The sequence below is a fragment of the Charadrius vociferus genome, unplaced genomic scaffold (genome assembly GCF_000708025.1).
Source record: "Charadrius vociferus isolate BGI_N301 unplaced genomic scaffold, ASM70802v2 scaffold65, whole genome shotgun sequence".
Lineage (NCBI taxonomy): Eukaryota > Metazoa > Chordata > Aves > Charadriiformes > Charadriidae > Charadrius > Charadrius vociferus.
The window spans coordinates 3496336-3512564 of NW_009649293.1; the positions used below are offsets into that span (position 1 = coordinate 3496336).

General features: G+C 36.4%; 1 protein-coding gene across 1 annotated transcript in view; it reads left to right on the forward strand.

Moving 5' to 3' along the window:
* The first annotated feature begins 4377 nt into the window (after positions 1–4377).
* Positions 4378–16229, forward strand: part of CDH19 (cadherin 19, type 2) — a 43291-nt gene continuing 31439 nt past the window's right edge. Inside the window, exons 1-3 of the mRNA XM_009889057.1 lie at positions 4378–4463; positions 7028–7254; positions 10525–10819. Coding sequence (XP_009887359.1) covers positions 7057–7254; positions 10525–10819 — 493 coding nt within the window. The 5' untranslated portion in view covers positions 4378–4463; positions 7028–7056. The remainder of the gene's footprint in view (positions 4464–7027; positions 7255–10524; positions 10820–16229) is intronic.

Here is a 16229-nt window from a genome sequence, read left to right on the forward strand (position 1 = left end):
CTCCATTAAGGGAATGGGAATGACCAAAGATACTGTGGTGTGAGATTGTAAACCATAGACTATATCAGCCTATCCTCTATACTATCTCCTTTGGCTTGTGGGCTGAACAGGGAACAGCTCCACCACTTGTTTTCTTCAATCACTGCAGGAAATTTCATGCTTTACGTTTGACCTCTTTCCTCTCATTTAGAACAAACTTCCTACAGAATTCTGGCTACTGCTTTTCATACTTTGAAGACTCAGGGTTTTGTTATCTGAAATGGCATCTGGGCTATTTCTACAGTGTCACAGGTATTCTAGTAAAATACTGGGGTCGGATAATATGTTTTAATACACTACCTGGAAGGATAATCAGTAAACCATTATAAAACAACAGGAATGACAAGGTTTCTAGTCTGACAGCTCCACACTGATTAAAATCCACAAGACTTAAAAGCACTAATGAGCTAACAAATTCATTTCTCTAAAGCTATTCTGTCCATGTATAACTGACAGATAATTACTCTGGCAGTTCTATATAATAGTTTGAAGGCCTTCCCTAATGGTACAATAGCATATTTACAAAATGAAGAAAATAATGTACCAATTAGAATCAAGTGAAATTTATACCATATTCCTAATATTTTAGTAATTGCTCTCCATATAAGTGAAGTGCTGGGTGACTAGTGGAGACACATGCAGCCGTACTGTGTTAATATGCACTACCAGTCAATATAATCTTGTCAAAGGTTGCATCAAGACGTGTGTTAAAGAGGACACTTTTCAAGGTTGAATAGTAGCTTTTAAAATACCTAGTCATACAACAGACTAGCAAGGCTATTGTTGATATAGGTCTAATTAATAGTCTGCAGATATTATTACATTTTAGATGTTAGTTCTGATAGCCACAGTATAATTAAGTTCAATATACTTGTTAGATGCAGCAGTCCAAATTTATTACAAAAAAAAAGACTGTGAAAGAGCAGAAAGTCAAAAAAGACTAATTTAAATATTTAGAATCAAAACAACTAATAACTAAAACTAAAAAAATATTAAATGTTAAACTAATCATAAAGAAAAAAAAGCAGGCAGATAAGCATAAGCTGAGAGGCATCATAGAAAAGGTGACCTAATCTACAGCAGAACTGTTATCAAATTTACCCATTCAAAAAAATCAATCAACCAACCAATCAATCAATCAATCTGTTCAATATATTCATCAATGACCTGGATGAAGGGATAGAATGTACCATCAGCAAGTTTGCTGATGACACAAAACTGGGAGGAGTGGCTGACATGCTGGAAGGCCGTGTCATCATACAGCGTGAACTGGGCAGGCTTGAGAGTTGGGCAGAGAGGATCCTAATGAAATTCAACAAGGGCAAGTGTAGGGTACTGAATCTGGGGAGGAATAACCCCATGCATCAGTACAGATTAGAGGCTCTGTGGAAAGGCTCCTGTGAATTCTGGTGGACAACAGGATGACCATGAGCCAGCAATGTGCCCTGCTGGCCATGAAGGTGAATGGCATCCTGGGATGCATGAAGAAGAGCATGATCAGCAGGTCGAAGGAGGTCATCCTCCCCCTCTACTCTGCCCTGGTGAGGCCGCATCTGGAGTACTGTGTCCAGTTTTGGGCTCCCTGGTTCAAGAAAGACAGGGATCTGCTGGAGAGGGTCCAGCAAAGGGCTACAAAGATGATTAGGGGATCGGAACATCTCTCGTATGAGGAAAGGCTGAGGGACTTGGGTCTCTGTAGTCTAGAGAAAAGAAGATTGAGGGGGGATCTTATTAATGCTTACAAATACTTAAAGGGAGGGTGCCCGTTGGATGGGAACAGTCTTTTTTCAGTGGTGCCCAGTGACAGGACAAGAGGTAATGGGCACAAGCCTGAACATAGGAAGTTCCATCTTAACATGAAGAGGAACTTCTTTACTTTGAGGGTAGTGGAGCACTGGAACAGGCTGCCCAGAGAGGTTGTGGAGTCTCCCGCTCTGGAGAGATTCAAACCCCGCTTGGACACCGTCCTGTGCAATCTCTTGTGCAATCTCTGACCCTGCTCAGGCAGGGGGTTTGGACTAGGTGATCTCCAGAAGTCCCTTCCAACCGTGACCATTCTGTGATTCTCTGTGAACCAATCAATCACACATTATGTATGTGTGGCATATGACAACTGTGATATTCAGTAGAAAATGAAGTTCAAATAAAAAAATAAATGCTTGCAAATTTTAGTCCTTTCTTCCCACTGTTGTTTTTTATTAACTCAGTTAAACATTACTGTCACAATAGTGACTTCTCCTGTGCCAATCTGCAACGGTAGTTATCAATGGAACCAGAGAGCAAATCCAGTATAGTTGGAGCTAAATATGCCATATTTATTCCTTAGGGACTTAGTATGCCTTTTTCTAGTGTTTCCAAATAAAATACTTAAATTACATGAAGAATGGAAAACGTACATAAAAAAAATTATATTGGCACTGATTGGTGAAAGATCAAATCACAGCTAAAAATCGATTAAAATAGTAGTGAAGAGTTTCTAACACACCAAATCTCTAAAAAATATTATCTGCCTCTATGTAAAATTTAGCACTAAGAATAGGATTAAGTCCACTACTTTGCACAGTCTAGAATATTTTATCATTGTTCCACACAAATAAAAAAAAAAAAAAAAAGACCACAAAACGTGCGTTAATTAAACTAGTTGATATATATGATTAATTCTTTGGGAATTCTAGAAGTAATATAGCTCAGGTCTCTATGATATTGTGTGGAATCTAAACTGGTCAATGAAAATGAGTCCATACACAGTCTTTTCTGGAAGGAAAATGGAGCAGCTGCACTATAATACATGAACATTATCAGTAATCAGCCATATAAAATGTAACTAGGACAAATAGCCAGTAGACATAGTACAAATGAACAAGTGTATAGTTGAAACTATGAAGGTTTCTATCCATTCAAGCTTTTTCTAACACAGTAATCCGTAGGTGTTAGTTACAAATACCCTTTCTTCTTTATCTTATTAAGTGAAAATTAAAGATAGTAACATACAAGGGAGACAAATTTCACTATAAACATAATAACACCAATGCACAAAAGAGAACTTGCAACTGAAACAACATCATGTTAGGCCTCTGCCTGAGATAAGAAATGTGTTTCAAAAGCTGCATATTTATGAATTAGATAGGCTTATGTGAATTTTTCCACTTTGTTGTTGTTCTTTGCTTGATGTTATTAAAACAAACAAAGACACCATCAAATTCCACAAGAAGAATCTTTCAGATTGACATTTTTGGTTGTCGTCAGTACTTTCAAGGACAGAGAAATTTGTTTTTCTCAGGAGTCACTGTTTCAAAATCCTGCTGTAAAATAACATCAAGTACATATATGAGATGTTCCTAATGGTTAAGGAGTATCTGCCATGTCCCTTGTTACTGCATTCCAGTGCTTTGTAACCTTCTAATTACAAGGCTTTACTTATATCAAATTATGAGGATTTTGTTACAAAATCAAGCTTTATTTTCCTTATTCTTCATCTAACAGAAATGCAACAGAATTTATCCTCACCTTCACTGTAATCCATTGTTTGAGTCGGGTTTAATGTTTTAGAAGGTTGTTGTTTTGTCTGCCATTAGTCTTTTATTTTTTCCACCAACAAATATATAACTTCACTATATCCCAGAGGCTGTATCTTTTCAAACCTCTTATTCTTCCTATTGTTATTCTTGCAGTGCTAGGCAGTAACAGGTATTATTTCATAATGTAATGATGTGCTCATAATTTAAAATAAATTACTAGTATTAAAACAAAGGGAATTCAGAGCCAAGCCAGACTAAAACTAATATCAAGTTTCAAATGGTAGCAGGATGTCACTTGGTGATGGTTCTAGAACAAACCCAACAAAGGACACTGCACCTTTGTGCCAAGAAGGTAAATCTGTTCCTAGTCTACAGGAAACTTGTGATTTTTATTGGGTATAAAAGAAAGATACTGCTTTAAAAGCTGTAGCCTGCTTTTCACAACTGCAATTGACATTCTCATTGCTCTGTTCTAAGTATCAGTCTTTATTATTGCAATCCAATGGAATTGAGAGTGGACATGTACTTCCTGAAGAATAGAACAGGAGCAGAACAATGGTCCCCATTTCTCTCTTCCCCTTGGGAAATTATTAGTGATAGCTCATTTGTTCATCTCTGAAAATATATTTGTCTTTTTTTTTTTTTAATGAGAGATTATTCTTTTAAAAATGTGTCTATTTGTGGATATTATTATAGCACCTAAAAGCTCTGTGCTTTTACTAATCCTCCCTTCTGCTACATATTATAATTATAGCACAGACTACAAGGTCATTTCATCTACAAAGACCTTACAAATTAAGTGTAAAACAAGAGAAAACTGATAATGAGACAATACTAGTCACCATGATAGGCAGCAGTCTCAGCAAAGAGTCAGCTTAAACACTGTGAACACTTTTCTTCCTTTAAGTAGGCAACACTGAAGTTTAATTTTTTTAAGGAAAAACTAGATATAGAGGAGGGAATAAGAAACTAGTTTCTGGATGTTTTACAAGAGCTACTTCTGTGACTGTTACAGTCTGTGGAACAGAAAGAAGGAGATTGTTTCACAAGGGAACTATTGGATTTATAAAGAATGGCAACATGTGCTGGCCAGAGGCTGGAGGCAGTGTCTCAGTGCCAAATGAGTAGGAAAACGTTGGAAACAAATATGCTTTGAAAGGGTCTGAAAGTAAAGGGGAATTGAATATGTCTGATATAACAGAGAAGAGAAAACCAGAAATACATATAACTCTCAATTCCATTACACAGCTTTATGGGTTTTTACAATAATTTGTCTACTGTTTTCAAATTAAAGTCTTTTTATATACATAACAGTGAGCAACATGTCAAAACCTAAAAATGTTTATTCCCCCCAATTTGGTCCAAGATGTGATGCCTGGATCCATCTCTCATAGGCTATTAACATAAATTAGTAAAGAGGAGACACTGAAACAGACCAATATATTAATTATGCTCTTTAAGCTGTCCATTGCTGATGGCTAACTGCTGAGTGCATTGCTAAAAGGTGGCCAACAGTAGACCAGCGTAGCCATATTCTGTACCCTCACTATGTTGATGTGTATACACAGTGCCTGTTAGATGAGTCTGATAACAAGTGTCTGTTTGGCATTCCCTCTACATGAAATACTGCCCCACAAGCCTGAAACGCTTTGCTGAACAAGGTGGGCAATGTCAGAACAAGCAGCCAAAACATAAGCTAATGGGTAGCCAGAAGCATTTGCTATGGCCCAGACTGAACACCTGTCTCCTCATTTAAATGGTGATTGAAATAATTTTCTTTAGGATTCCTCAGAAAGGTCTCTGACTATTCAGGTTGTATTGTTTAAGTTGTCTGTTCTTTGCTATGTACTGATATAAAATGAATGTTCATTTTCAAGATTAGCTTCTGTGCAAATTTCTGCTTAGCATTAAATACGTCCTTTGTACAGAGAGATTCTCCAAGGCCTTTGGGCCTTTGAAACCTCACTCAAGCTTTATTTAAGAGCAAAGTTGAGCTTTGCTGGCCTTGTCTTCCATGTCACAAATATTATTCTTGCTGCTTTAGGAAAATAAGCAGTTTTCCACGGGAAACTGAAACAAGAGTGCACCCAAGTCACACTCCTTCCATTCAAGTCTTGTCTTGCATTGTTACAGCTTTACAGTTGAAAACCAGAAAATGTTAAGAAATTGGAACCCACACTTTAACACCTACAATTATATATGCCTTGCTATTAGAAGTCCTTTATCTTTTTCTCAGTAAATATACATACGCAGATTGCATTTTAACAGAATAATCTTCAACATCATGTAAAATTGCTGGAAGGAAAGAAATAGTTGTCTATATGACCTGTCTGTCATTTTAAGCAACTATGGCATTTCCCTTTGCGTAAGGATGGGCATTTATAACATTATTATTTAAATAATGATATTAAAATACATAAAATAATATTTTATCTTGGACTTGTATAAGGCTCATGTATTTTTCAGGCCTAAAGTAAAGGCAGCCAAATATTTTTTGCAGTGTGTTGTACAAACCGACTGGCATGTGGTAAATTCATAAACCAGGATGCTCCTGCATAAGAAATGTTATTCTTCAAGGCTAAAGCCTTGAAAAGAATGGGTAATGCCATCACCAAGTAAGGTTTTAAAACTTGAAATATGTGTGCTAAGGGTTTTCAAAATTTTCCTTTTTCCTTGTAGAAGATGGTCATTTCCCCTCATTTAAAATCAGTTTCATTTGTTCTACCAAAAACGGTTGAAGAGTCAATAATAGCATACAGTTTGTGCAAAGCCATTTTCTGAATGAATACTTTGTGCCAATGAAGCTAGCTGCAGAAACTTACAGCTTTCAAGATGCATTTGCCCTTTGTCTGTTTAATTGAGGAAACAAATATCCGGTAAAATCAGTTAAGACAATTTATATTGACCAAGAGGCAGGAAGTTGCACATTTTTGCTGCTTTTTCATGGTACCCTACCACCTTTGGCACTTCTGCAGGCATTTTGCTGAGTTAGGAAAGAGGGAAAGAAGAGGTTAAAAAAAATATCTGCACTGTTCTGTTCCAGCTATCAGTCATCAGGGGCATTAGGGCTAGATTTTCACCCTTCAGGCAGTTCTGTGACTGTAGCTCAAAATGAGCTCTGTCTAAGCAGAAACATACAATTATTCCAATCAAATTATTCTTAGGCTGCACAATACAATTACCGAGCTTAATTTGGAAGATGAATTAATTGAAGGATGATTTTCTTTTTTTGCATAGAATGTCCCTGTGTAGGATATTCATAAAGGAAAGTTGACTTTCATGCCAGAGTCTCTAAGAGAATCTCTATTTTAATCAGACACAGACTTTGTTTCAGATCTTTCTGTTTGGGGAGGGGGATTTTAACACTGCAAAACAACTCTTATATTAGCACAGAGTCAATATCTGAAAGTGGAAAGACAAAAGTGATGCTTTGTCAAAGTTTTTCTTCCTTTTTTTCTCCTCTTCCACAGATGAAAATTGATTGAAAGAAGGGTTCAGCATGAATTTCTCTTCATTGCTACCTCTCGTGCTGATGCTGATTCAACTTTGGCCTTGCTCTCTGGGCATGCAGAACCACAGCGCTCGAAACACAGATCAGTCTCTCACAGCAGTTCGAAGAGTGAAACGTGGCTGGGTATGGGAGCCACTTTTTGCAACTGAGGAACAGACTTCAACGGTGCCTGTGTATGTTGGACAGGTATGATAAGTAATGACTCAAGGACAGTACAAGGTTAGATTTAGTGCGCTGATTAGCAGCTTATTACCTTAACTTGGAAAACCAAGCATATCCAGTGACCTGGAAATATCACAAAAGGCAGAAAGAGGAGCTCAGGGAGCTGTAATAAGGCAGCACAACATCTCTCCTTTCCTGTGACCTGGCTTAGGGTCAGAGAACTCCAAGAGATGGAGGTCACAGCAGTACCAAGGACCTTCCTTCACCTAAGTCTGCTGTCAAGGAAACTCCACATTCTCTCTTTTACTAGAACTAGTCCCACACACAGCAGACGAAGGTATGAAGCTGAAGAGTTCCTTCCTGTCTTCTGAATGAAAGTTAAGGACTCATTTATCAACATCTGGCAATTTGCTTGTGCTATTTTTGGCGCTGCATCAAAGCAGTCATACTGAGTGCAGTGTAGTTTACAAACAGTATTTAGCATGATTTTCTATTACACTAAGTAGCAGCTGATTTACCCCTCATTAATTTTTAATGAAGCAGATTAATACTAAATCCTTTTACCACTGAGAAACTACAGGAATCTGCATGGTTCATTAGATTAACGTAGGTTTAGCACAACGAGCAATTATTTTTCACCCTCCTTTAAAAATGCGCTTTAAGATAATTGTCTTAATGAGGCTTTATCTGCCCCTTTCTTCTCTCTTTGATTATTATTATTTATTATTATTATTTATTTTTGTATGCTAGGAGTAATTGTAGTCTTGAGATCTAGTTTTCTTTTCTTTAAGGCACTTTCTAGATGAATGAACCAAAATAAGTTTAACTGCTAATTAAGTAGCACTAAAATTTAATTGGGCCCAAAGGGTGAAGTGCTCAAAATTCATTAATTACTTTTTCACAGCCCCTTCAAAGTAACTACTATGGAAGTGTGATGTCTCACTTCTGAAAGAACAAGTGTAGACATACTCATTTTTTAATTATTATTACTTTTCCCATAGCTGGAAAACAGTTTCCTGTAAGAGAAACTTCATAAATGTCATGTATTTTCATACAGCTTTAGAAAAATTTCATAATCTTGCCTTTCTATTTCTCACAGGTAAACTATGAGGATTTTTTATTGAAGATTATGGTTAATTTATTGCAGTCTAACCATTGTCAATCAGACATATTTACTTGTGTCTTTTTATTGAGTAGAATGCGCTCTGCTTTCAGTAAATGAAGTGACAATCTATGATCAACACAGGAGTTTTTAGTAAATAAGGCCCTGAAGGAAACTGCATCAACGAAAATACAAAGGTAGAAAGTCTTTGTTTTTAAGTCACTATTCCATATCAACTTCTTCTCTCAGTCAGATTCAGAATTCAATCTTCAAATTTTATTCAACATAGACTCATGAATCCTTTTCCATTATCATGTTTAAGAAAAAGACATTTGTCCATCAGCACTGCAATGACAGATATATGAAGGCAAGTACATAAATTCTTGGTCCCAGTTCTCATTTACAGTAGAAAGACCATTTATTCTTTTGTGTCTCACTTAATAAAACAGGTAAGCTGAGAATCTTTGGTACGCTTTCTCAGCGAATACCATCAGTAAGAGACCACTTATGGTCAAGTTCACGAAAATCTTTTAGGGACAAATGATTCTGAGTGAAGTGGTTTGACACAGGTTATGTCTAAATAGCCAGTTCAAGGCATGCTTCCAGGACCTCATCTTAGATTAAAGATCCAGGTATTCATCACCTTTCCCATGGCTTCATGACAAGAAAACAAAGATCAAAAAGAATCTGTGGTGCCCCTTAGCCAGACACTAAATTTGGATGGTGTTAAAATGAGATTGATCAGACCACTCATAAAGTGTTGAACCTGCCCCATGTTTTGCACACAGCTATTCATGCTGAAAACATTTGACTTGAAGTTGTTCATACTGTAAATGACTCTAAACTTCCTAGCCTTGAACATTCTCTCCCCTACTGGCAAGGGGAACTAACTCTGTGTAATTTAACGATTAAATACTCTTATAGAACTCAGAGAAAGAAAACAAAACTGTTTCTCATACCTCAGAGCAGCATCCCAGTCACTTTCTGAATAAACTATCCATTTGATGCAAGCAGACAACTATGCATTACAGAAATCTTCAAAAGGCATGGGCATTGTTCCAAAAAAAAGCTAAAATGTTTTTGCAACTTCAGAAGTTTTTACAAAATCTGTTGATTAGCTCAAATAAGGAAAAGTGCCCGTTACACCTCATAGTTAGTTCTTTCGCACTCTGTGGCCTCATATCCTACACTGAGTTGTAGAGTCAATAAGCATGAAACAAAACAATGAGATCATTGAAGTCAACAGGTAGATATATTTGCATTTAAAACCTGCTGCTTTGTGGGAGAAGCAGGTTGAATAAAACTATGTGTTTGTTTTTTTTTTATATTGGATTTTTCAATGATTATGCAGGCTCTTAGAGATTTTGACATCTTTTGTTCTGAACCCAAAATGAATAGGTAAAGAATTAGAGACTAAATGATAGAATAGAAATTTCTGTTCCCATTAAATCCAACCATGGGTGCTTGACATGTTAAGTAATTAAGTTATTCCTATTAAAAAAGTACTGTTACATAATGTTAACATTAACAGAACTATTTTGTTGGCATGAACAAATGCAGCTGGACCTCAATGGTCTCCAGGGTTCAGCTTCATCAAAGGAATCATCATCATAAAGTTCATCTTAGCCAGGCAACAGAGTATGCAGATCATCATGGAAGGAAATAGAAAATGTCTATCAATTTATTTCAGAATAAATAATACAGGCTTATACCACAGAATGGCTTTTCATCTCTTTAATATTTTAACAGAAATAGAACACCACTGTCTCTCATATTTACATTTAGTATTGCTGAGTACAAAAGATTATATAAAACTTACAAAGCACACTTTTAGTTTGTAATAACAAAAACATTAAATAATGTTTCATGACCTTTGCATTGTTTTCAGCAGAAGTTTATGGGAGCTGGTAAAGCAATGATTTAAAGTAGGTACTTACATTCATTCTCTTTACTTCAAAGTGGCTGAAGTATCTTTTTTTCAGGTTTGCTATGCATTTATGTATGTTATATCAATACTTTAAAACTGAGCTATGACTGGCTGAAAATGTGACAATACCCTCTTTTAAAGATTAGTGTACAAGAAGGCTCACTAGTGACAGGGTTCACTGTAGAATGAAAACAAAGCCTAAAATGAATATTGCAAAGCTTTATTCCTCCCCAAATGTGGCTTATTTTCTGTTTTGTACTTGCAGCTGAAATCAGATTTAGACAAGCAGGATGGCAACCTACAATACATTTTGACTGGCGAGGGAGCTGGAACCATTTTTATCATTGATGAATATAATGGAAAAATTTACGTGACACAAAAGCTGGATCGAGAAAAGAAATCCTTCTACACTCTGAGAGCACAAGCAATTAACAGGAGCACTCAGCTTCCTGTTGAACCCGAATCAGAATTTATTATCAAGGTTCGAGATATCAATGACCATGAACCACAATTCTTGGGTGGACCTTATGTGGCCACTGTTCCAGAGATGTCACCTGAAGGTACGACATGCTGTGAACCAAACTCTTTATTTCCTGATTAATTTCTAGATATCTATGTTGAGATAAAATCTTAATAGCATATTTTATAGGCTGCCTTTCAGTGAGAAAGAAGGAAACTATTTTACAAGATTGGAAATTTGCAAAGGTATGTACTTAAAATGAAGTTTGTGCATACCTCTACTTAACATCCTTGCCTTTAAATATTTGGAGACCTACACGCACATTTTACAGAATCTGGATACGTGCTTGGAATGACTGTAAAGAATTGTATTTCCCATCAGTGATTCAGCCTTGAAATTGGTACTTGTTTAAAAATATAACATTAATGTTTGAAATAGGTGGAGTACTATAGCCAGTTGACACAGCAAAGGAGATTTGGGGCTGACAGATTTTGCTACTTTTTCAATCAGTATAGCACCCTAGTCCCTAGAAGAAAGTTGGTGTATGATTATTGTTACAACCTGTCAGCTTTTCAGGCATCCACCAATCTGAAAGAAAAGCAGGATGCACGAACACTTCAAGGTCCTCTGACCTCCATTGGCTCTTTGCAGGACATAAATATAAGCTTGGTTGAACTGAAAAGTACTCAACATCCTTCAGTCTACTGATTCCACTTATTAATTAAACAATATGCCTTTATTATTCCCTCTGTGATATAAGTCATATTGTACTGTAACTGGAAAAGAATCACATTCACATCGCAGGCACTCACAATTCCCCCCGAAGATAAGGATATTTTCCTTCCTATAAGTAATGGGTTCAGAATAGGAATGGTATGAAGCTGATGTGGGGCTGATGTGATGAATATCATCACACCACATATGATGCCCTCCTATTTACACTGCCAATCCTCTTTCCCACCAGTCAGCTTCTCTTTCTTTGGATTAGATGGTGTGCAGTCTTCCGATTTACTGAGCACATGAACTGTAATTTTCCTGTCAAGAGGAAAAAATTAACCCCTGTACCTCTTCTTCTCCACCTCCACACAGTCAAACAGACTTGTAATAGGATCTGTCATGTATCTGGAAACTTAATTCAACAAATATGAAGCAAAGTTAACATCTGACAAATATAGGTGTATGTATACGTGTAAGTGTACATACACATATGCATACATAATATATATACACATACATTTAAATCCTCAAAAAAACCCAAAGTATGAATGCAGCTGACACAAACAAACATGTTATAAAGACTGCTATCTCCAAATAAATATCTTCAAAATGAAGGGAAAGTTGCATTCTTTAAATCTTACAGAAAAAAATCCTGGTAATCTTTTAAATTCCTAACCCTGTCTTTTTTGGTTATTTCTATTGCAAATAATATTGAAGAGAAATTCAAATATTGTGCTACCTAAAACTGTATGAATTAATGAGGTCATTAACGTAATAGTATCAGTGATCATAAAAGGTAATAAAAACTATGTTTCATTCAGCATTACCCATTCAACTTTTAGAGCAGATTCAGTGAATCTTTCACAGGGAGCTGTAAACTTTGTCACTTTCTGCCAGCCCGAATAGCAGCTGCAAGAAAAGGGTATTCATGCCTAGGGTCTAATCAAAAGTGGGGTTAGTATCCTAATTTCTGCCAGGAAGCAATAGCTAACCATCATTACCAGCAATAAGTACAAAAGGCATTCATTTAATCAACTAATTTCCTAGTCACCCTGCTTATACCACCTTCTACCAGAGAAATCACTTTTGGTTGTATGATTGCTTCTTCACTGCCACTTTCTTCCATACAGTCAGACTTATTTGTCTCAAGACTTTTCTGCATTTGAGGTCTTGGTCAAATAACTTTTTCTAACATATTTTGTTGCTTTTTCAGAGTGTATTTCTAGCCTTTGCATCTTGCTCATTCACTCAAGTTTAGAGATGAGAAGACAGGTGCCTTGTCAACGACCTTTGCATTTGTTTTTTTGTGTGCTTACAGTACTAATGGGCATAGTTCATTGTCTAGAATTATCAGGGTATTTGGTATTTTTAACTGGGGTTACACAGGATTTTGACAAAGCTCTTTTTTCTTTTCCTTTTTTTTTTTTCCTGTGATAAAGCATTTTTTATGAGGCACTCGGTCTCTTATAAAAATAGCTTTAAAATAGCTGATAATTTAATATGGCTTGGTTTGTACTCACACAGACCTGTAACCATGTACAGAAGTACATCAAGAATTGACTTATGTATTCTTTCTATTTTATCCTCCTGTCTTAACGATAAGCTCCTGTCTTAATGATGGCTACATGGGGAAAAAAAAAAAAAAAAGTTAGATAGGATGGTACTTACAGACAAAACCAACAATAGTAATCTTTTCCTGTATACCTCTGTTTCTCACCTGAAACCATCACCAAACAGTTAACAGATAAGAAGTTTCAATCTATATTGACTTGAGTTGGCTATAAACTAACACTTTAGAAATAAAAAGCTCAGCAGTCTTTATCCAATCTCCTGTGTCATGTATTATATATTTAAATTCCTAAAATACCATATCATTTCAGCATAAGATTAATTAAACTGTAAAACCTCTAATTTATTTTGTGATATTCCTGTAAGATTATAAAAAAAAAAGCTTCCAGTAAAATGTAGAAATATATGAAATGAAAAAAAAAAAGTAAATCAGAAGTAACCCCACCTCCCATTTGTCAGAATGGCTGAAAAATAAGATCCTTGTGCGCCTCCTTTCTTAGACACAGACTACCTGAAGTAGTAAACTCACAGACTCCAGTGTATGATATGTGAATCTAAGTCAGTCCTATAGATCTCAAAATATTTTCTACACTGCTTCTTCTTTGTTTGACTTCTCTAGCACTAATACCATAGCTGTTTCAGAGATCATTCTTTCACCTACTTCTTCCATATAGACACTACTACACTAGTGGCATACTAACATGCATATCTGGCATATAAAATGTAAGTGGAGTGGTGTATAAATGTATATACCTCAATAGTGGTCAGCTCCAACAAGTGAAATAGCAGAGCCACACACTGTGAGGACTTCTCTGGGCTAAAGGGTAGGGAGTGCACTTCTGAGGTGAAACCTGTTTCAGCGTGCGTCCTAAAGCATTAATTCTTACAAGGAAATTTCTAACCTCCCAGTAGACAGAAACAGTAACCAACTAAAATTTGCAGCATTGATTCTGTAATGGCTCATTATATCAGTGCTTTTATCCTAGTAAAATAGAACATCCTCCTGGATAATAAGGGCTGTAGACCAGAATTAGTTAAAATGATGCAGTGCTATAGAGAGACTTAGACTTTCCTGTGTTTCAGAACTCTCTAGCAGCAGTTCAGACCACTGGTGCTAGACCTGGCATCTCCTAGTAATTTCCTCCCGGAAAACATGCTTAGAAAGCGTAGTCAATACTTGGGAAAGCAGTTCACCGTTAGTGAACATTTTGTCTGGAACTAAGAAAACAAGAAGAGAATAATTCACAGCTGTCCACTTGCCTCAGAGAACAACAGATAAACAGAAAATAGGAACAGATAATTTTGCCTTAAGTTAGGTACAAATATCAATATATGCATATACTAATATGCCAACAAATTAGAATAAATGTTACTTCTCTCTTAGCTCTCTTTTATCTTCAGTACTAAATTTTATTAGGATTTTATATGCAAGTGCCATAGTAAATGAAAAGCATGTCAGCAAATGGACTCTCTTCTGAGAACACAGGATAGTGGTTTTCCCTCAGGCATTTGGTACTATTTTACATTGTGTCTTCCATATAGCTGTTAAACTTGTACAAATGCAGTATATCTGATGGAATGGTTAAGAGTCAGATGCAATAATATATCAGTACTTAATGTTTTAATAGATTTCAAGCTCTAGTTAGAAAAATGAATAACTCTTTGCCATATGAGGGCCCTATAGTTCACCTAGGGGGTGAACTTTATATATTGTAGTGGGCTGCAATATATAAATGGCACTATTATGTTTTGCTCAAGAAGGGCAAAACCCAGGCTGGAGAAATACAAAGAAAAATCTTATACAGAAATCAGCAAAATATGGTTTGCTTTAAATAAAGTTAATAAAAAGCAAAAAACATGTAAGTATGTTTACTATCAAGCTTATGACATTACTGTGTACATAAAACACATATTAGGGGCTAAACTTTATATCAACATCACACAGACTCCCATGTTCAAAAATGCATGTTTGAAAGCCCTCACACATATTCAGTTAATTTGTCTCTGCCATGATATCTATTTTAGCATACATATTGTGAAACTGTATCATAGTTCAATTGTCAATTATATCACATCATGGATGCAATGTCATGAGATGAGGTTTGGTGGTTTTTTTTTGTTTGGGAGTGTTGTTCTGTGTTAATTGATTTTTTAAAAAAAGGTGTTATTTGCATCTGATCAATTATTTTTTTCCCAACCATGGAGTTACAAAAAATGTCTTTTTGGAGTTTTTAAGTACATGATCTTAATATTGTAATTTCTATAACTCAAATACAAATGTTTAGGTAAACATGATTCCATTTAGCAAATGGATTGCTTTTCTTTTTTTTTTTTTTTTTTCTGCAAGTTAACTGTATAATGAGTTACCGGCTTCATGGCAGTGAAAACCTAAAAACTGAAAAAGTATTCTAAACCCAGGATAACATTTTTCTTCTGCTTACTACACAGTCCATATTTAATATACAGGTTCATATAGTGACTATGAAATCTTTGTCCTAAAAAAATCTGAGAAACCATAGTCCTCTTTTTATGTGGTCTCTTGCCACCACAGTTTAGAAATAGTCTTCCTCCTGAGAGTGCAGGGGATCTGTTACTGGTTCCCTCCACACCAGCTCCCTCTTTATCAGATGGTCCTTGCCTCCTCACCTTCCCATTATATCTACCACCTGCATCTCCCTGAGCCCAACTGGGCAAATTCCATGCTTCTGCCTTCTGCTATACTCTGGAAGAGTCAACAGGCAAGCAGAAAAGTAGGCTGGGGCTTAGAGAAGCAGCAAGTGCTCATTTAGATTCAGTATTTCTTTCTAATGCTTAGAAACTGTGCAGAAAAAAAAAATCTACCTTTAAATAAGTGAGGTGCACAAAAGCTATAATGATAACTTTGCAGTCCTATATATGTTGGGTTTTTTTTTTTCCCTGATTTATTAAATATGGTTGTCCTGGTTCTGGCAGGGATGGGGTTAATTTTCCCAAGGAGCCAGCAGGGGACACAGGTATTCCCTGCCATGTGAGCCATGCCCAGGTTTGGGGGGGAGCTAGCCGGGGAGGGGGCGGGAAGTCGCGGCTTGGAGGGGCCGGCAGCGGTCCGGGTCCGATCGGGAGCGGCGGCACTGTAATCGCGTTCGTATATTCCTTTACCGGTGTTACTGTTATTGTTTTCTCTTGCTTTTGCTGTTTTGTTAAACTGCTTTTATCTCAACCCACCAGTTTCTGCCTTATTCCTT